The sequence below is a fragment of the Chrysemys picta genome, chromosome 1 (genome assembly GCF_011386835.1).
Source record: "Chrysemys picta bellii isolate R12L10 chromosome 1, ASM1138683v2, whole genome shotgun sequence".
NCBI classification, from domain to species: domain Eukaryota; kingdom Metazoa; phylum Chordata; order Testudines; family Emydidae; genus Chrysemys; species Chrysemys picta.
The window spans coordinates 204,860,333-204,882,084 of record NC_088791.1 but is presented as its reverse complement, the minus strand read 5'-3'; the positions used below and the strand labels follow the sequence as shown (position 1 = coordinate 204,882,084).

The following is a 21,752-nucleotide window of genomic DNA, read 5'->3' as shown; positions in this document are numbered from 1 at the left end:
AACTATTTTTATCCATGCAGTCTGCTGGCAATCTTTCCTTGTCTTGTGTTCATGGATTTTGGTAAATATAAAGCTTTCAAAGACTTACAAACACCAGAGGAAGGGAAGGTTTCAGAGTAGCAGCCGTGTTAGTCTGTATCCGCAAAAAGAAGAACAGGAGTACTTGTGGCACCTTAGAGACTAACAAATTTATTAGAGCATAAGCTTTCGTGGACTACAGCCCACTTCTTCGGAGGAAGGGAAGTTTCACTTGTTCATCAACTATAATAGAACATGGAAGTGCCAGGAAGGGAACCAAGGGCTCCATAGGGGACAGGTGCCATGTATGAATTAGTCATCCAGGGTGAAATCCTAGTCCCATTGAAGTCAATGGCAAAACTCTCATTGACTTCAGTGGGGCCAGGATTTCTCCCACAGATCACATCAGCTGTGAGAGTAGCTGACATCCATCTTTTGTTTAGTCTTACTGAGTGTAATACTCCAGTCTGCTTCCAAGCAGCTATCTCAGTTCAGGAGAGGTTTTGTACATCAGGTGGCCAGTTAAAGCATATTCTGCTGGCTAATCATTAGTGTGGTGGTTACCAGTTGTCGGACCTGCTGGAGAGAAGAACGTTTCACTGGCTTATAGAAGTGAATAATATTTTCAGTTGTTACGTTTCTCTTCCTATGAGACATTTGATATTATTCTTCTAAGGGAGCTTCTGGTTAGAGAAGAAAAATGTCAGATAGTCCAAGTGGCATTTTTTTCTTGCCTTTCTTGAGTTGTAGTGTTAGAAATCACAGGATCTCACCCTTTTTTTACCTGTGCCCTCACTACCACCCTTTTTTATTCTGAAGTTAATTATACGGCACCATACTATGGGCAGAGGAGACATTTCTCTTCAGTCCATATGCATTTGATAACGGGACATTTCAAAACCACAACAAAATGTATGATTTCTCCATTCTTATTGGAAATGCCATGGGTCAAATGTCCCCCAGTGCTATCGGCAGTTCTAGGCCATGACTGTGCTGAGCTCAGTGCTTCTTGGATTCCTGGGGGGCCAGGAACTATTCCTGATCCATGTAACTTGTGCGTTGGCTGCAGTGTGTCTAAGGGAATGTCTGGCAGCCCAGAACAGCTGGAATTTAGGGCAGTCTGGCAACACACCTTCCCTTCTTCCCTGGGGCCATTCTATGGCACCAGCAAATCCCCCTTTAAACTGAGGGACTGGTTTTCCCTAGTGGAGAGATTTGACTGGTTCTTGTTGTGTACAGGGGCTGGGGAGCAGCCCAAAGTCAGCACCTACGTACTGCAGATTTTTGCCTTCAGAACATTCTTTTCACAGACACAAGAGCCAGAAATGTAAGGCCAGATCCTTAGCTGGTATCAGTTGGTGTAGTTCTGTCAAAGTCAATTGACAGACACTTGGGAGCTCTCTGTTTTTAAAGGCGTGGGAGGTGGATCACACAGGAAATGCTAATCCGGGGGGGGGGGGGAGGTGGAAGGGGGGCATTTTTGGAAGTGGGAAGTTACCACAGACAAGAGTCCTGACCTTGCCCCGAGATCCTCTTCCCTGATCCCCAGTACTGCCCCAATCTACCTTTTTGCTACTATTTCCTGCCAGCTTTGGACAGCATTTCGGAGTCACATCATTGTCAAGTCCAAGTGTTCTAAAAATCATGAGATTGGCTTAAAAACCCACGAGCCTTCCAAAAGGGAACACATGTGGGGGTCGTCTGGTGTCTGAGCCTTTAGGATATATTTGGATCACATTTCTACACTTTGCTCTGCAAGCACAAAGGCTAGAGTCTTTCCCCCGCCCCCTGCTTTATTTTTAAACAAAAACTTAAGTTGATTCTCCCATAATCACATGCTTCCAGGAGCTGGGAGTTTATAAAAAGCACCAAGTCTCATGAGAGTTGGCAACGCTTTCGGGCTAACTGGGAAGGCATGTCCACATCACAGCACTGACTGAAGAGCCAAGCAGAGAGCAGCTGGGAGGCAAAAAGGCCCAGATCTTCAGACATATGTAGGTTCCTAACCTCCATTGAAATCAATAGAAGTTAGGAGCCTAAATACCTCTGAGGATCTGGGCCAGAGTTGTTAGTGCATGTCTATCAGGGAGGGGGATGGTAAATCATCTTTGGAGGCTTTTGTGGGATGCTGAGCTGCAGGGGAGTAATAAACTGTGGGGGAGAGGAAAGTGAGGGAGGAGACTGGATCAGCAGGTGGGAGGGGCAGGGTGTAGTGCTGGGGGGGAGGATGAACCGAGGAGGAGTCTGATCATGTGTAGTTTCTCATTGCGCTAAAGGGATTCAGTGTTGTAGTTAAGTTAAGTGACACCAAGGTTTAGGGCAGAAACACCCTCCAATGACATTTGTTTAACCCAAAGTAGTTCATACACAAGAGAAAAATGTCAATTTCCAAGCTCTCCTTATTTAAGGCTGGGTCTTAAGATGTTGTGTTTGTAGAGATGTCAGGAAAGATATAGCAAGTTTAAACCACTGCATGGGTCAATGGTTAGCTAATTTCTAGATGAATGACAAAGGAAACAGGTTGCATCAAGGCTGCTGCTCTCACTTCCTTCTGTGGGGAGATACACACATTGCCTGAAAAAGAACTAAGCCAGTGTGCACTCTGCCCAGCAACGATGGGCAACTGGGTGGTGAACGAGGGACTCTCCATCTTTGTCATTGTAAGTACAATACCTTATTGTGATTCACATTTGGCCACACGTGTGTGAGAGCTGAAATATGCTGATCACTTTGAGTCAATTTTAATGTTTCTGATACTGTGGCTATGGGCAAGCAATAGAACCTGAAGAGAATTACTACTAAGAGTTACCAGGTGAAATCCCAGAGTTCCTTAGTAGTAAAGTGCCACTGAGTTCAGTGGGGCCAGGTTTTCATTCTGTATTTTAAGTCTCATTTGATTAGTTATATGCATGTAAGTGTTTGGATAGGAGAGTGATCATGGCATGAGAGAGAGCAAATAACATTACATTTCAATGTAAACTCTGTGAGTGCAAGAAAAGAAATACCTTATCAGACTATCTAGAAATAAGTGCTAATGAAACTGAATTATATAATCTACAGTGCTCAGTGTATTATTTATGTCAGAGTGGCAGATTCTGGGATTCTGCATGTGGGGATCCTTTGTTAAGACTTGCTGTGCTTGACTCTTGCATGAATATGCAGTGAAAACAATGCTATGTCATTCTAGCCAGGGGGTTCAATTAGTTCCAGCCAGGATATAAAAGTGATTGGCATCCCTGTCATGTGTAGGGGAGCTAGGGTCTGGGACAGAGAGATCATCCTGGAAAAGCCAAACTTGGAGAGGAAAACTTAGATGGGAGTTTAATAATTGGGTGTTTTATTTGATTTATTAATAAAGCCAAATGCCCCCAAAAGACTAGGTTCAGACTAACCAGCCTGTATGATTGCATGTGTGTATATATATGCAGCAACACACATATTAGAAGCAGGATGTGAATTCAACCGAGATTCCTGTTATGTTCCTGTATTTTTCTTTTAAACAGTTGATTGCTAGCCAAAGTTATCTTAAATTCTGGCTTGATATACAGTGCAATTATGAGAAATAGTGAATTGATTCTATATCTTCAAAAGAGTTACTAGACCATCATGAAGCTGATTTTTAGATTTGCTTTCAAAATGTCTAAAATAATGTAATAATGCTGATGATGTGTAATAGGTTTATTAAATGAACAGCCATAAATTAGTCTGGAAATCATAGGTACTGATCTTGCAAATACTTTTGAATATGCTTAATTTTATAGACCTGAACAGTGCCATTGAAATCAATGCTCAGGTGCCTATAATTACGAATGTGAGCAAGTGTTTGCAGGATCGGAGCTTTAATCTTCCTCAGGCAAAAGAAATGATACTTTCATGTTTAAGAGCTCAGCTGCTCTTTTTTCACATTAAAGAGCCTGTTTTAAGAAAATATTAATGATACAAAAGATATAGATATTCAATTCTGTAATGAGTTACCTATAACTAGTCATGGAATTAATGATGGTCATCAGCTCAACCATGCACACATGGCCTCAGGGTCACATGTGTCTCACAAAACCACCTGAGCTAAAGGGGACACTTGATAAACTGCTGCAGTACGATGGATTATTTCCTCCATAGGCTACAACCTTTGAGAAGGTGGTCTAATCACACACACTTAAAAAGATCTGATGTTGCATCCAATTCAGGGCAATGGTACAAATATATGTTAGTCAGTATGTGTAGTCTTAGGGAGGATACTTGTAGCACTGTTAGCTGTAGGGTTATTCCACTAGTGTATATGCCTGGAGAGGAAAAAGGGGATTTAATGGGGATGGGAGCTGAGATGGAGTGTAGGGAAATTATAATATAGAATGAAGGGGTAGCACAAACTAATAAAATAATAATATAATAATAAAACACCTTAATCACTGCCCCTGAGGAAATGGTAGCCTTCATTATATTAAAGAGGTAAATGGGGTGAAGATTTAAGGCCAAAAAGGGTTATTAGATCATCTAGTGTGACCTCCTAAATACCATAAGCCATAGAATTTCATCCAGTAACTTCTGTATTGAGCCCAATTTGTGTCTGATTAAAACATATCTTTTGATTGCATCCAATCATGTATTTTTCTCATTCAGCTTGTGTGGCTGGGGTTAAATGCCTTCCTCTTTTGGTATTACTACAAAGCATATGATGTTCCAGTCAAATTCCACTATAGCAGAGAGCTTCTTGGGGTAAGTACAGCATGTGTGTTACCATGGCATATACTGAACAGATACAATTTTAACTACATCTTCCTATTTTGTCCTCAATTCTATTTGGTGGAGATAGTAGCAGTTCAAAACTCATACAAACAGATAATTGAAAACACATGGTGCTTTCAAACAGAAAAATGGAATGCAGAGCAGACAAATCCCATTTTGGAGATGTCTTCCAGGAAGATTCACACTCCTTTTAATTAAAAAATAGAACACAGATCGTGACTGCTTTATTAAGCAGAAGCTGTGCAAAGTATTGCCCTGGAATAAAAAAAAGTTATCTTAATCATTTTTTTCATAGAAACATTTTTCTGTTCTGAAGTGAATAGTTTACACAGCTGTTTGCCCACAAGGCTAGTTGTCATTTATGATTATATCAAAATATATCTATATATAAGACCCTGGAGTACCAAATGTAATCCAATTGACTGAGATAGGTCATGTGACCTCTTGTAAACTACAGGTCTGTCTCATCTTACGCTGGAGTTATGTTCCGCGGTCAGCGCGTAAAGCGAAAACCGCGTATAGTCAAAATTACATTGAGTTCAATGGCGGATGGAATCGCCCGCACTACAGGTACAGTATTAAAATTGTTATTTTTCTCTTTTTTTTGTTTTTGTTTTTGCCGACCACATAAAGGTGAAATTGCGCATGTTAAATGTGCATAAGATGCGACAGACCTGTAGTTTCCAAAGCTTTTAAAATAATTTTTTTTTTTTTTTTAAATTAATGGAGATATCCTATCTCCTAGAACTGGAAGGGACCTTGAAAGGTCATCAAGTCTAGCCCCCTTGCCTTCACTAGCAGGACCAAGTACTGATTTTGCCCTAGATCCCTAAGTGGCCTTCTCAAGGATTGAACTCACAACCCTACGTTTAGCACGCTAATGCTCAAACCACTGAGCTATCCCTCCTCCCCCATCATATTACCACATTAGACATGATGAAACAGACTGTTGCTAAAGCCAATTTGTGAGATGCTGCAAGAAATTCAAACCAAGCTGATTTCTATTAGTATTTTTATATACTACAGAGAAGTCAGTGATGGGGATTGCGCATATTTTTTAAAAAGTGATCACGGTAGAACCTCGTTATTGCAAAAGTTACTGTTGGCTCTGAGTCATAAAACAACATGATATTTTCCACAGAGTTACTGATTTGATTCAACAAAGCTGGGAAGCTTGCTCTTGCTTTCACAGTCAAACGTATTGGTCAAATTCTGCTCTTATTTATAAGGGTGCAACGCCCTCTGAAGTGCTGCTTCTGTAACTGAAAGCAGAATTTTTCCAAAATTGCTCAGTCTGAATGGAGATTTACAAATTGTTCCTCCATCCTTAATAAAAAAAAACAAAAGAAGCAAGCTTCTTCATCCTTTTTCTGATGCTCTTTGTTGAAGTTGTAAATCTAAAACCATGAGGAATATGATGATCAATACAAAGTTTTCTTTTAAAATGGCACCGGTCATAAAAAGAAAGAGAAACCCGTATTTACAAAAAATCATTGGACTAAATCTAGTCCTGGTTTCTTTCTTGAATATACATTTTATAAGATACAGTTTCCTAGTATGCTGTACCCCTCTTCATGTGACTCCCTACCAATCTTCAATGAGACCACATTCTAATAGTCATCAGATGGGGGACTGCTAACTGGTTACATCTGCTCTGTGTTTGGCTTCAGCTGTCAGACCTAACAGTGAGCCTTTAAAATAATGAGATAATTTAAACACTGAAAAGGGAAGCGAGGTTTTATTTGAAGGCATCTCTGTGCTGCTATGTGTGTGTTCAACTAATCTGTACAGAGCAGTACTCGGGTGAAATCTAAATGACACCCCTAATTCTCATTTGTATTCAGGCTAAGTGTAAAGAAGCTTTAGGGAGGGTGAGCATCAGGACTTATGCCTGGTCCACACTAACGCCCTACTTCGGACTAAGGTACGCAAATTCAGCTACGTTAATAACGTAGCTGAATTCGAAGTACCCTAGTTCGAACTTACCGCGGGTCCAGACGCGGCAGGCAGGCTCCCCCGTCGACTCTGCGTACTCCTCTCGCCGAGCTGGAGTACCGGCGTTGACGGCGAGCACTTCCGGGATCGATTTATCGCATCTAGACAAGACGCGATAAATCGATCCCAGAAGATCGATTGCTTACCGCCGGACCCAGAGGTAAGTGTAGACCTACCCTTAGGGTACATCTACCATGCCGCTGGGAGTTTGCCTCCCATCCTGGCTACACAGACATGTGCTAGCTCTGCTTGAACTAGCATGCTAAAAATAGCAGTGTGGATGTTGCAGCATGGGCTAGGTTGGACTTTGGGCAGGGGCGGTCTGGTGGGCTTGTACGCGGCAGCTAGACTGGGCTGCCATCGATGCCATGATGGCTGTACTGCTATTTTTAGCATGCTAGCTCAAGCAGAGCTAGCACATGTCTGTCTGCCCAGGCTGGGAGGTAACCTCCTTCCCAGTTGCTGTGTAGACATACCCTTAGTTTCTTACATGATGTGCTGTACTGATATTGCCCTATGTTACATTGCATTACAGTCTGCTTTGGCTTGGGCACGAGCACCTGCAGCCTGTTTGAATTTCAACTGCTTGCTGATTCTGTTGCCAGTCTGTCGAAACCTGCTCTCCTTCCTCAGAGGATCCAGTGCGGTAAGATGAAGAAAGACTTTCAGACTACTTGAGAGAGAGCAGCCCACATTACTGAGCTCGAGTTCCCCAAAAGTATCTTCCTTTTTACATGCCCCTTTTCAGAAGTAATGAAGTCCCGAGTTTTGCCGTGGAAAAGAAGTGAGGGTTATACACTGAGAACAACTGAACTACAAAGGCCTCGCTTACAAACTGTCATCCCTGGAGTTGCACCCATTTATGCCAGAGATGAATTTGGCCCCTGGCTTCCAACTTTGTGCCTGAAATTTTGAAAGAAAGAAAAATACTTTCAAAAGCTGTGAGAGCCGGATTTTCACACTTGATCCTTCTCTTACATTCTCCCTTCTCTGCTGTGCCTGGTTTATGCCAGACTCAGCATAAAATTGCTTAACAGGCTTCTGACCTCATGTGCAGCCCATGTAGCACAGGTACAATAGGCTGCACATGAGAAGCACTAAGTGGAGTTCCGTGCTAGCTGAAATTGTGAGTGGTCTTCCATGGTAGCCCTAACCAGTGCACACTGCAGCAACCAAGACATGGATAACTCAGCGGAAAATATTCTATCCAAGCACAAACCTATCCTTGACTACTACTGTCAGGGCTACAAAAGGAACCTCAGGTTGCAAACCTTACTAACACAAAATGTTCAAATGAGGACCCCCAGAACTCAACCCCCCCTGCTCCCTGCCTGCCCCAACCCCTCTCCACACCCCTGCCTTCTGACAGCCCCCCCCCAGAACTCCCGACTCATCCAACCCCCCCCAGCTCCTTGTCCCCTGACCACCCCCTCCAGAGACCCCCACCCTAACTGCCCCCCAAGACCCTCCTTGCTCCCTGTCCCCTGACTGCTCTGACCCCTATCCACCCCCCGCCCCCTGACAGACCCTGGGACTCCCATGCCCCATCCAACCCCCCCCTGCTCCCTGACTGCCCCCTCCAGAGACCCCACCCACCCCTAACCACCCCCCCGGATCCCACCCCCTATCCAACCCACCCTGCTCCCTGTCTCCTGACTACCCCCACCCCTTATCCAACCCCCCTGGCCCCGGACCCCTTACCATGAGGCTCGTAGCAGTATGGTTTGCTCCGCGCAGAGCCAGACATGCTGCCCCGTGGGAGCGGGCAGCCCTGCCCCTCAGAATGCTGCGCACACGGCGGCATGGCTCCGGATGAGCGGGGAGCGTGTCTGCCTCCCCGCAGAGCCAAACACTGCCCTGCATGAGTGGGCAGCCCCAGCCCCCAGAGCGCTGCATGCACGGTGGCATGGCTCCAGGAGAGGGGGGGGGAAGCGGGGGAGGGGCTGGCGGCTTGCTGCGCTTGGCCGGGTGCTCCAGCCCGGAAGCGCGGACCCCGTGGCTTGCTGCGCCGGGAGAGTGGGGCCATTTGCCCACCCCTGCATTAGGGTGTGCCTGGGCACACCCCGTGCGCACGCCTATGATCTCATCTAGTTACTTCCCCTCCCAACCCTATCCCATCACCTCAGCTTTATCTGAATTGTACTTGGTCACCTTGTTCTCATCCAAAGCTACTGGCAGGCACTGGGAAACTAAAGATGCTACTCTATCATGGTCCAATGAAAGAGAATCACAGGACAGTTCTCATGCAAAACATCTTATCATCCCTCTTCTTTCTTCCTGTATGCCTCAGCACAAACACGTACATACCCAGTGGCTCCAGTTCAAGAAGTTGATTTAGATCTGGAAAGCCTTGTAAGATTTCATACCTTAGAGATGCCTTCCCTGCTTATGCATCATCCCAAGGGTTGAGGTCAGTTGGGACTTTCTTACCAGGTTTTTCCAGGTCTCCTACAAGGATTTTCTCAGAAGGTGGCCCTCAGCCCAAGACCGTCGGCCTAAAGACTGTGTTGCAAGGTTTATCTAGGCCTTTGCATGAGGCTGGTGGGCTGAGTGGTATTTGTAGGGTAGAGGGGGTTCTTTTATAGTTGAAGGATTTGTTTGTCTTCGTGATATTTATAATAAGTGCAGCTACAACAGGTCTTGTGAATAAAATGAAAAATAATGAGAGTTTGGCCTTATCCTGCCCTGTAACATGGGACTTTTCCCCATGTCACCAAGTCACTACAAAATGTCGGACACTTCAGCGCAGTTTTTAGTTTTCATGTCCAGAGAGACCCAGGACTCAAATAGCAAAGGTGTTGCTTGCTGGTCATTCTTCAGTTGACTTGGCAGAGCTGTGTGGGAAAATACTTCCTCAGCATCCGTTACATTATGCTTGGCTCAGGCTATTGCTGTTAGTTCCATCAGTTTATGGGCAAATCTAGAAACTACAAGACTGGGTCTTCCAGGCTAAAAATCTAACTTTAATACAAAAAATTCTTTTAACTTATAGGAGTTAAAATTGGAGTAAATGTCCAGTCTCCATGTCTCTGCCATTGCTTCATAAGCAATGTGCTATGAGTTTCACTTCTCATTTTTCAGATAATTTGTTCTTTCCTAATGGCGAGTAACACTTGTTTACTGAGAAAAGGGGAAAAGAGCTCAGAGTTGAGAAAATTAAAAAGATACTACAATCTCTTTCTTATACTATTTCCCAAAACTGAACAGCACAGTTGTTATAGGTTATCAGATGAAGTATCATTTAACAGCATCTAAGGTTATCTGGTCTTGCCTCAGATACTATTTTATTCCAGCATTATATAGACTTATAGCTACATAGCCCCTGATACTGCATTATTTGCATATCCCCAAATTCCACTGATTTCATTAGGATCATATGGAAAAATTATATGCAATCATGTCAAGTATCAGGAGGTAGCCGTGTTAGTCTGTATCCACAAAAACAACAAGGAGTCTGGTGGCACCTTAAAGACTAACAGATTTATTTGGGCATAAGCTTTTGTGGGTAAAAATGCATGTGAAGAAGTGAGGTTTTTTTACCCATGAAAGCTTATGCCCAAATAAATCTGTTAGTCTTTAAAGTGCCACCAGACTCCTTGTTGTTTCTATGCAATCACGTAATTTAAAACTGTATCATAAAGCATGTGCACCAGGAGGTGACTTAAGGTTTCACAGGCAACCTTAAGGCTGCTTGACTTTGCAACCTGAATGTTCTTTTATTTTTTTATTAAATTTCCTAGATTAAAAAAAAAAAGAGAAATGAAAAAAAAAATCTACCCACAGAATCTTAGTTATATTCCATATGTTGTCAGCAGGGTATGAACCCAAGACTTTCACATCCATAGCACAGAGTTCTACCACTTATGCTCATGGAGTAACTGGTAGGAGTGGTAGCAATTATCCTTTAAGTGGAATAGTCTCTAGAGGAGGACATGATACGCACCTTGCCAGTGAATTGCTAGACAGTAGTAAACTATTACTCCTGAGGGAATTCTGCACCAAAAAATTTGTGCACAATATTTTAAAATTCTGCAAAATTCTTCATATTTTGTCAAAATAACACAGTATAATCATACCATTTCATTTTTATTTGCTGAAAAGCATTTTTAAATAAATTACCAAAAGAATTGAAAATGGTGTGATTTTATATTGTTATTGTATTACTGTGTTATTTTGACAAATAAAATATGCAGAATTTTAAAATATTTATTTTTTTTTGGTGCAGAATATTGTATTTTTGGTGCAGAATTCCCTCAAGAGTACCAGGGTTCTGTGTGGCACAATCTGGGTGTGGCAGCTCGGTGCGGGGGAGTGCAGGGGGGATCTGGATGCACAGGGGTTCATTTTGGGGTTCTGGGTGCAGGGGGGAATGGGACTCTGCAGGGGAGTCTAGGTGAAGGTGGCTAGGGCTCAGCGGGGATGGGGTTCTGGATATGAGGGGCTCAGTGGGGAGTCTGGGTGCTGGGGGAGTGGGGCGTGGTGGCATGGGGGTTAGGGTGCAGCTGGTTGGAGCTCAGTGAGGTGGGGTTCTGGGTATAGGTGACTCCCGATGCAAGGGGTGAGGCTCAGGGGGTTTGGGGGTTTGGCTGCAGGGGGCTCAGTGGGGAGGTTCTGGGTGCAGGGAGGTCTGGGTGCGAGGGTTTCCTGATGCAGGGGATGAAGCTCAGTGAGGTAGAGGTTCTCGGAGGCTTGTGGGGGGGGAATTAGGATGCAGGGGGCATATAGATCGGCAGGGGGGTTCAGATGCATAGGGTTCAGACTGACAGGGAGCAGCTCCCTGTACAGTGACCCCTCCCCCCATGGCTGAGGAGCAATGGGGCCAGGAATTGGGGGGCCGGGTCACTGTACAAGGAGCTGCTCCCCCTGTCTGCTCAATCCCTGTACATCTGGACCCCACACACACACCCAACCCCGCCCCGCGGCCGAGCCACACCCCACTGAGCCTCACCCCCTGCACCCAGACCCCCCTGCTAACAGCCTCCACACGGTGCAAAGCTTCTTGCAGCTGCAGGAGGTTTCGGGGGGGGGAGGGGTGATACGACCCAGCCCTGGCTGCTTCGTACAGGGAAGGGAGAGGGGAATGCCGTTTCCATCATATTCCTCCTCCTCTCCCCTCCAGCCCAGCCGGGACTAATGTCCCTGGGTGGCGGCCCCCCCCAATGACTTACTTCTCCCTTGGCTGCTCTGGGTGCCTGAACAGATGTGCCCATACTGCCGGGGAGGGGTGAGTGAGCACTGGTGCAGCTTCTCTCTGCTTCCCCACAGAAACCATTTTTCTGCGGGGAAGCAAGGAGAATCTGCAGGGAGCACATGTTTCTGAGTGTGCGCACTGGTGCAGAATTCCCCTAAGAGTAAAATATTGATCTTCAGGATTCCTGGGTACTGTTCCAGGCTCTCAGAGAAGAGTGTAGGCTAGTGGCTAGAAAAGTGGTTAAAGGTACCATAACCAAATATTTCTACCTAAAAGAAAGTGTGGCTAAGTGGCTGAGCCTTGGGTTTGCCATGTTAGAGCTCTAGGTTCTATTTCCAACTCTCCCAGAGGAGCCCTTCTGTTTAATAGATGTTGCAAAGCACACAGAAATATTAAAATCAGTCAGTGAAAGAGGTCGAATTTGAATTCATGGGGCCAGAGAATCTGGCCCCTTCCATCACTGGAATGGTGTAAATGGAGTGGAGACTGGTTACATCCCCACCACTTATGTAAAAACTGAACAGTAAGTATTATTGTCCTCATGTAAAATTATTTTCCTGTGGTAGTTCTTTCCCTGAACTGTGACAGATTAGCTAATACCAATCAAGATTAAAAGCCAACTCCTGGTGTTAAAGAAGTCATGAAATTAATTCCAATAAAACAAGGATTTAGATGTAAATTAGACCTTCTGCTTCTAGCACTAAACTGCTCACTTCTTGAGATGTGCCTCTCATCCTGTCTTGTGTCCCTGTAAAGCTGTCTGTCCTCTGTTGTTATTCAATGGTTGGGGCAAATCCTGCTGCTCTATGGCTGTCTGTAGCCGGGTGGTGGGAATTTCTTGCTGCTACACCCAGTTAACAAGTATTGGGACCCTGCACAGAGCTGCAAATTAATTTCTCAGTGAGGCATGTGGGACTTGTGAATTGTCCCTGTGACTGGGTTGGATTAGATGCCTTGAGGAGGGAGCTAGGGCCCTGCAGAAGGGAGATTATACAGTAGGACTCCTAGGGCAGTTGGAATTGATTTAATTTGAGATACTTTTTCATAAGAAATTTATACGTCACGGAGGAGGAGGTTTTTTTATCTTATGCAAATTTTGTGCGGTCCTGGATTGGAGCAGGCTGGGGAATCCCGCAGTTTATGTGCACTCAGCCTTTTTAAAAATTAATTGCATTCAGGAGATGTCAGCTGCATAACGACCACTGCAAAAAGTATGACTATATCCTATTGTGTGACTTAAAAATTCCTGCCTAAACAATGGGCTTCTTGCCACCCGAAGCTTCACAGGGGGTTGGGATGGAGGAGTGTAAGAAAAAAAAAAAAAGATGGTGATGGTTCAATAACACTGTGCAGGAAGCCTTCCCCTAAACGCACAAAATAAGTGTTAATGTATAATTGAAAGAAGAATCCAGTTCTCTATGTACATCCCAGGCGGCAGGAATTCTGCTTCTTTTATTGAATCAACATGTATTCCATCAAAGAGGGAAACGTGGTACAGCCATCACTGTGCTTCACAGATTGGTCTTTTAAAATAGGAAGTTAAAGAGTTCAAAGTTCCTCTTTGCACAGTCTAGAGACAGGCAGCCAGGAACAACAATTTTCTATTACCCTGAAAAATTTTTTTAACAAAGTTTCCAATTATGTGTTAAAATAAAAAAGTATTGGAAGGTCAGTCTCTGCCGTCAGTTATCGCAATGTAACTGGTGAAGTCAGCAGGGTAGCACTACTATGTGAGGAGGATCCGTCCCCTAATGTAGGTTACTGTAACTGCTAGAAATAGTCAAACAAGAGAACTGTGGTTAAAATAATTTTCCAAATGCTAGTCTGAAACTACCTTTATTAATATAGTGGATGTATAGTGAAAAATCGGGGGGGGGGGGGAAGAAAAAAACGTTCTGATTATACTGTAGCAAAATGTGTATGTTACAATTTTTGTTTTTGTTTTTATGTACAAAGGTTTATTTTGTCTCTCTCAGAGCTAGTAGTTTTTCCAGAAATTCTTGTTTGCGTATGCTCGTATAATTTTCTTCAAAGTATCCTCACTCATGTTGAGCCTCTTGCTGTCTTGGAGGCAGTCCAACTTTGAAAATAAGCTCTCTGCATCAACTGATCCAGTGGGTACACTCAAAGCTTGCCGTGCCACTTAGCTAAAGTTGGGAACTGTATCTTGATGACTGTTCCAAAAAACCAGCACATCCAGTTTCACGTTGTCAGAGTTAGGCAAGTACATGTAAGTAGTAAATTCCCCTTTCAGCTTTGAAATTTCATGTTTAGTGGCAAATGGTTGAAACAGTCTGGCAAAATGGTCATAGTCTGCTACAAAATTCACCTTGAGGAAGGGGTGCAACAACTGGATGACATTCCAAAAAGAATCTTCAGCACCAAACACTTTGGGCTTCAGATTATGGGCCACGGTCATCTCCCATTTCTGGCTGAGCATTGTGTGGAAGGTTTTGAACACTTGTTTTGGTTCTCATATTCTGGGGTGGGAAGGATTTCTAGAAACAGCTGGGTTTTTTCATTGTATGTCTCTCCTGCAGCTTTTGTGCTCAGTTCAGCTGAGATTTTGGTTGTCAGGATCCAGTAAACGTCTGTACTGGCAAACATGTTGGCAGTAGTCAGAGAAAATTCCAGTGTTTTCTGTATGTCACACAGTGATTCCAAGTTTTCAACCATGAACATTAACTTGGTGCGCAGAATCTGGTGGTCATTTCGGTTATTTGCCAGTCTCTTCAGAGTTTCTGCTTTAGAACCAACAAAACTCAAGATGCTCTAGGAGACGCATTAGCACAGTGCACATGTTATTTACATGACAGGCAGCGAAATAAAAGCTCATCCACTGATGTGGCACAACAGGCATAGTAATCAGCACCCGGCTCTGCACTCGTCTCTCACAGTGTAAAACAAAGCCTTCAGCTTGTTTGCATGCTTGAAAATGGCCCCGAATCCAATGATGCAAGATTTCACGTCTTTCATTTCTTCTGTAGCAGTAGCTACTGACAGTACAATGTTAATCAGATGAGCAGGATAGGTAATAAGTAGCATCTCCAGTTTCTGATTGAGTTTAATCTCCTGTGCAAACTTAGCCATGTAGGCAGCAGAATCTGTCAGTTGTGGCCACATTTTCCCAAATTAGTTGGTACATCTCAAATATGTCAATTATTGCTGCGTTGACAAAATGACTATCAGCAGAGGGGATGAATGTCACATCAACACAAAACAATGTGGGCTTATTTGCTTTGAAATAAAAAAATGAAAACAAAAGGCCAAGAATCGGATGGTCCAATGCATTGGGAGACTTGTCAAAAATCAGACTAGACACCACATTTCCATCAATTGTTCCATCAGTTTAGATACTAAAGCATCATCATTTTCTTTCCGATACTTACGAGCGAGGTTGTTTTCATTAGGAAGGGTTTTTGCTGCTGGACTCTATTGTTGCACAAAGTCACCAATAAGCCCCTCTGCTATTAACAGTGTTGTCCGGTGAAACAAAGAGCACGCACAAATTCATTGACACAATCGTGCTGTGTCCTCTCTTTTGTTAAAGCCCTGGTGAAAGCTCCTGACGTTGACTGTTTATCCTGAAGCTCACTTTCTTCTTTAAGCTTCTTGTGTTGCTTGCAGTCAACATGCTCCTTTATTCTGTCAGCGCGTGCACTGACCTCAATGCTGCAGTACTCGCAGCGCAATGCATCCTCTTTGCTCCCATCTTTACTTTTCTTGAAAAATTGTAAGCACTGATTTTTTTGTTGGTAATTCAGGCATAGAGTTGAGTTTTTGCCCCATGTTTTACCTTTTTATCTTATCTATCTGTACCCACCAAGGAGCTTACAGGGGTTCTGTGTGCTGGTAGTTCAGGGAGAGGCCCACTGTCCCTGGTAGGAAGGGGGAGGCAAAGGCAGACTCAAAGTCTGCTAGGCAACTAAGAGGGTGAGAGACTATTTAGAGCAGTGGTCCCCAACCTTTTTTGTCTGGCAGGTGCCAGACGACGAGCCATGGAGAACCGTGGCGGCGGACGAGTATCCGTCGAAATGCCGCCGACAAGCGGCGTTATCCAGAGGCGTTGCCGCCGAAATTCGGTGGCAATTCGGAGGATGCTCGTCCGCCTGCCAGTACGTGGGCACACTTAGACACCCCGGCGGGCGCCATGGTGCCCATGGGCACCGCGTTGAGGACCCCTGATTTAGAGCAACAGGGGGTCCTGTTGTTTTGGGGAAGGATTGCTGGCATGTCTGCTCAGAGGAAGGAGCAGGGTGAAATGACTGACAAGGGAAAGCCCAGGAAGAAGAGCCTGACCAATAAGGAGTGAGATGCCCTTCTCTGGGAGCCCTGGGGGAGTAAAAGCCATATTGGGAGTAGTCTGGAGCCAGTCACAAAAAGGACAAGACTGGCTGTGTGGGGATCCAGGCCCATGCATCCAAACCCATAAGCAGATTGGCACTGAAGGAGGTATCTGGGTGGATAGAGGGCATCACATATCTTTATTTGTGGAGGATTGATTGTTTCAATTCAGCACCACACTAAAGGGATGCAAAGAAATAGGCGGGCAGCGGCTCCTTGTAAGCCAATCATAGCACAATATTAACGTTATTTGATTTTTCAGACCTTTAAAGCTTTAGTGTTTAACAAAAATAAGTACCCCAAAAATACTGAGTGGATTGATAAACGGATGTAAATCAGTAAAAACTGAACTCCTTTAATAAAAAAACTGGTAATTTATCAGTGAAAATTGGTAAAAACTGAAAACGCAGAACACTAAAAGTACTTTACACATGAACACTCAGGACTTCTGTGCTTTCTTGCAAAAATATGCTTGTATTTTCTCCAGACATCTTAAAAATAATTTGTGTCCTGTTTCCATGTCTAAATGTTAATCTTAGACCGTTTGTATCATATTTCCTGATGATTCTTTTCATGGTTGGCAAAGAGAGGACAATGTAATGAATGTTTAAGAATACAAGGAAGAGAAGGAGAACACAGATAAGTATAGTATTGATCCAAAGACTTCCACTGATTTCAATATGCTCTGGATCAGTCCTCAAATGTGCAAACCAGTGTCACGACTGTTACCAAATCTGTCAGCTCGGTTTCTTTTAAGAATCAGGTTTTTCAGCTTTTACTTAATGATTAGTCAGGGAGATTTTTATTTCTGTTTGTTTTTGGAAGTCAGTGTAGTTCTAATGATATGTTGCAAGATGGGCAGGTTAACTTCAGGCCAGGATGGTTAACTTCAGGCCAAGTTAACTGGCAGGTCAGCAGTTCTGCTCTTTGGGGAAGGAATTGTATCTTCATATGTGTCTGTAAAGTGTCTAGCACCTTTTGGCTGGTAACTTTTTGAGACACAGACTTTCCCTCATTATATATTTGTACGACACCTAGCCCAATGGGATCCTGCTCCAACTGGAACCTTTGGGCACTACCATAGCATGAATGATAATGAATGATAATACCTCTGGTATGGCAGAGAATTGTCACAGGCTCTGTTCCTCATATTAAAGCAAGTCTTAATTTAGATATCCAGCCACTCTCTGCCATCTTGAACTCCCATCCTATCATCAAGTAACTTGATTTAATCAAGTGTCTTATAGCATTATTTGGCATCACTATATGGTAAAGTATCACACTATAGCATTTAATTCATGTCGTTTTTAATCTTTACATCAATTTCAGCAAGTCTTGTGTTCAATGAACCTGGGTTATTCCCCCAGTTAAGTATACTATATCCTTCACACCACAAATAATCTACAAAGACTTTTCATTTTTTTTAACCCAAAGTGCTGCTCAACCCGTATCCGGAGACAGTTAGACAGGAACCTCACGTTTCACAAAATGGTGGCTTGGATGATCGCCCTTCATACTGGTAGGTATTTAAGAGTTTTTCTTGATCATTGCTTTATCATTTCACTTTGCACAGAATCCAAATGGAAACCACGTCTTTGGAGTTTATGACCAGGTACCTCATTTCACTAAACTAAGAGAATGACACATGGCATAGGTTAAATCAGTTTCCAAATGCTAGTCTGAAACTAACAGAAAGTGAAGTGGCAAAAGACAACTCTCTGTAACTCTGTTATTCCAGTGCAGGCTACTCTTTAATAAAGGGTATTCAATCATGCCCTCAGAAAAATTGGTACCCAGCATTTAATGCTTTCTGAGACTTGTTTCCAAACTGGGATGTTTGTAATAAATAAGGAGAGTGAAAAAAGAGAAGCTGCATACGAAGGATTGGGTAAATGGGCTTTCTCCCCTACTTGTTATGTAGACTTGCCATAGACTTTTCTATGGTGCTGATCATCACAGTATCTGAGCATCTCACAAACGAGAATACATTGAGCTTCTCACTACTGCTGTGGTCCCTTCCTGAGGTACGGCTGTTGTATTATTATTGGCATTTTACAGAAGGGGAAATGAGGCACAAACCGATTAAGTGACTTGCTCAAGGTCAAGCAGGAAGTCTGTGCCAGAGCTGGGAACACAACTCAGACCACCTGAGTTTTGTACAAGTGCAGGATCAGACCCCTCAGCCTGATTTTTCAAATGTGACTAGTGACTTTGAGTGCCCAACTAATGACATCTCAAAGGGGCCTGAATTTCAGAAAGTGCTGAGCGTCCATCCCTAGTTGACTTTTTGTGTTGCTCAAATCACTTACTCTGTCTTGTGCCTCAGTTCCCCATCCATAAAATGGGCATAGCCCTCTCCTTCCTGAAAGGGTAGTTGTGGGGATAAAATCCACTAATGATTGACACCCAGACATATGGCGATAGAGAGCAAAGGTTCTATTCTGTAGTTTGGACAAGGCCTTAGTGTTCAAAAGCCAGAAACTTTTTCTGAGGTACCTATAGAGCAGTGGTTCCCAAACTGGGGTTCGTGAACCCTTGGGGGTTCACGAAATGTTACAGGGGGTTCTCAGGAAAAAAATTCCCTAATGGAGGACAGAACTATCCGTAGAGACCCTGGGCTGCACGGGCCAGCAGCCCGGAGCCTTGGGGACTTCCAAGAGCTAAGCAGATCAAAGCAAGCATATCTATCACACTGAGGAGATTTAAACTTCAAGACTCCTTTTACGAAATAGAAAGAGAGGTGGATATTTTTTGCTGTTTTTAAAATTAAATAGGCTGCTACTGTTGTTTTAAAATTATTATGAAGAACAATTTTAAACTTTGTTATAACGTGCATTGTTTGCCTGCACTGCTCAAGACCTGAATGCTTGTGTAGGAGGAACTCTTTCAGTTGGCTTCTTAAATACCTTCATGCTTTTTCACATCAGATACTCCTTGATGAAACATAGGAGCCAGAGGCGCCAGTATGGAGGGGGCGACGAGGGTCACGTGGTTCCCCCACGTCAGTGTGGCGCCCCGTGGATCCCTGCCCTTTTTTTCCAGTGGCCCCCGTGGGCTCCCCACTTTTCTGGCTTTGACCCCGCACCCCTTTTTTCTACTGGCACCTCTGATAGGAGCCTTGTCTTATAACAGGCTTAATCAAAAGTGATACAAGCTACAGAAGTGAGATCTTGGGAAAGTGTTGCCATTTTCATAATGTAATAAAAATACTTTAATGATAAAAAATAATTAATAAATAGTGTGTAATAAACATGTCATAAAAACAAATTTTATATGTCCAAGATCAAAGCTTTTATAATTTATGCTGAGGTAAGGGAAAAAATCCATGGAAATATTCGTTTTTAGGAGGGGGTTCACGAGACTTGACATTTTAGTGAAAGGGGTTCGTTAGTTGTTAAAGTTTGGGAACCACTGCTATAGAGGAAATGATATAACACTTACCTAACACAAGCCGTGTTGTTTTCTCTGTCACTCACAGCCATACACACCATTGCACACTTATTTAACGTAGAGAGGTGTGTTGATGCACGTGTTGAAGCAAAAGGAACTATTCAAGCTGCTCTCTCTGAACTTGGTGATAAGTCAGGAGAAACCTATCTGAATTTTGTCCGAAAAAAAATTTCGGTAAGTGACCCTGTGCTATGGGGAATGTTCACGTAGGCAACTGTGTCAAGGACATTTTGTTATTTGGTATGGTTAGTAGGCTGAATCTGTGTTTAAACCACATCACAGTAACAAACCCTGAACAATGTATTCCTCTATATTTGGCAATAATTAATAATAGTGATGCTGAACTTCAATAATAGCTCACATTTGTCCCCTAATGGTCTCAGTCCTTTAGAAACATTAATTCATTAAACTGCGCCTATGCAAAGTAGCTAGATAAGCATCATCATTACCCCCATTTTACAGATGGGCTAAGAAAGTCACAGAGATGTGAAGATTAAAATCTTCAAACTTGAGTTCCTACAATTAAGGTCTGTTTTTTGTCTTCCCCCCCCCCTCCCCAAAAACACACACACATCTGCTGAGAACCCACAATTCCTATTCACTTTATTGATAGTTGCAGATGCTCAGCTCAGCTGAAAAGCAGAACGTTCGTATCGGTACCTACATATGGATGTAGGCTCCTAACTTTAGACACACAGCTGTGAAAATGGACGTCAGTGACATTTTCCCCCACACAACTAGCCAGTGGTAGAGCTAGAAACAGAACCCAGAATTTCTGACTCCCACTTCCATGTGCCAATGAGTAGAAAATACTTTCTTTCCCTCTTCCATTTAGTTTATTCAGATTCAGTACAAGTGCAGTGTAGCATACATAGGGTATGCATAAACACCGGAGTGACTTAGGAGCACAAGTCCTTTGGAAATCAGTTGGACTTGTGCTCCTAAATCACTTAGGTGCATTTGAAAATCCCACCTGTGAGGTGAAATCCTGACTCCACTGAAGTCAATGGCAAAATTCCCATTGATTTCAGTTGGACCAGGATTTCACCCCAGGTGTGAATGAATAGTGGGTTCAGATTGAAGTTTCTGATGCTCAAAAGGCTTTTTCCAATTGTCAGTCAAAGCTACTACTTTGACTATTTTTGAATATGCTGTAACCACAATGTCCCAGAACATCATCTTGTAACCCAACAGGTGTATACTCTAGTAGCCTTCTAGACATGCCTACCGCTGTAGTGTCATGGATGGGGTTTGGACTTATCCCTAACCAAAAACTTCAAATATAGTACAAATAATTGTGATTGCATCACTTTCATCCTCAAAGATCCCAGATGGCTTCCTCTATCCCTCTCCCTTTTTCCTATCAACTTCTGATCACTGCTGACACTTTAACTATTCCCATGCTGTTTCTTACAGAATGCCATCTCCTTAAAGATTCTGAAATGAAAAAGACTGATGGTGCCCAATTCAATTTTGATAAATTGTCTTCATTTAAACCCCTGTGTGTGTTTATTTCACAGAACCCCGAAGGTGGCCTATACGTAGCTTTCACATACTTGGCAGGTCTCAGTGGTGTCATCATTACATTGGCCCTTATATTAATCATCACATCATCCACTAAAACCATTCGAAGGTCCTATTTTGAAGTATTTTGGTACACACACCATCTCTTTGTCGTCTTCTTTATTGGACTTGTCATTCATGGAGCTGGGTAAGTATTTGTAAACATTCACCGCATACACTACAAGATACATGGTAGTTCATGTACTGTAAATTGAAGCCCAACAAACAGACATGTAATGTATCTGATTAGTGATTTAGGATGCTTGATTTAGAATAATCTTGATAGTGATTATTGGCCCAATCCTACAAACACTTACGCATATCAGAGACAAGTTGTCACATGCATAAATCTTTACAAGAGCTGGTCATATTTAGACTCACAGATATTCACTTTTTGACTTTCTAATTAGAAAGTTCTTTCCTGTGTAGGGTTTCTCTTTCTATA

The 21,752-nt window shown here is 43.2% G+C and overlaps 1 protein-coding gene across 1 annotated transcript in view; it reads left to right on the top strand.

The window, feature by feature from the left end:
• Positions 1 to 2,301: 2,301 nt before the first annotated feature.
• LOC101949220 (cytochrome b-245 heavy chain) overlaps positions 2,302 to 21,752 on the top strand; it is a 38,322-nt gene continuing 18,871 nt past the window's right edge. The window contains exons 1-6 of the mRNA XM_005294658.5: positions 2,302 to 2,678; positions 4,639 to 4,734; positions 7,295 to 7,405; positions 17,729 to 17,813; positions 19,773 to 19,918; positions 21,265 to 21,455. Of these exons, the coding sequence (XP_005294715.2) occupies positions 2,523 to 2,678; positions 4,639 to 4,734; positions 7,295 to 7,405; positions 17,729 to 17,813; positions 19,773 to 19,918; positions 21,265 to 21,455 (785 nt within the window). The 5' untranslated portion in view covers positions 2,302 to 2,522. The remainder of the gene's footprint in view (positions 2,679 to 4,638; positions 4,735 to 7,294; positions 7,406 to 17,728; positions 17,814 to 19,772; positions 19,919 to 21,264; positions 21,456 to 21,752) is intronic.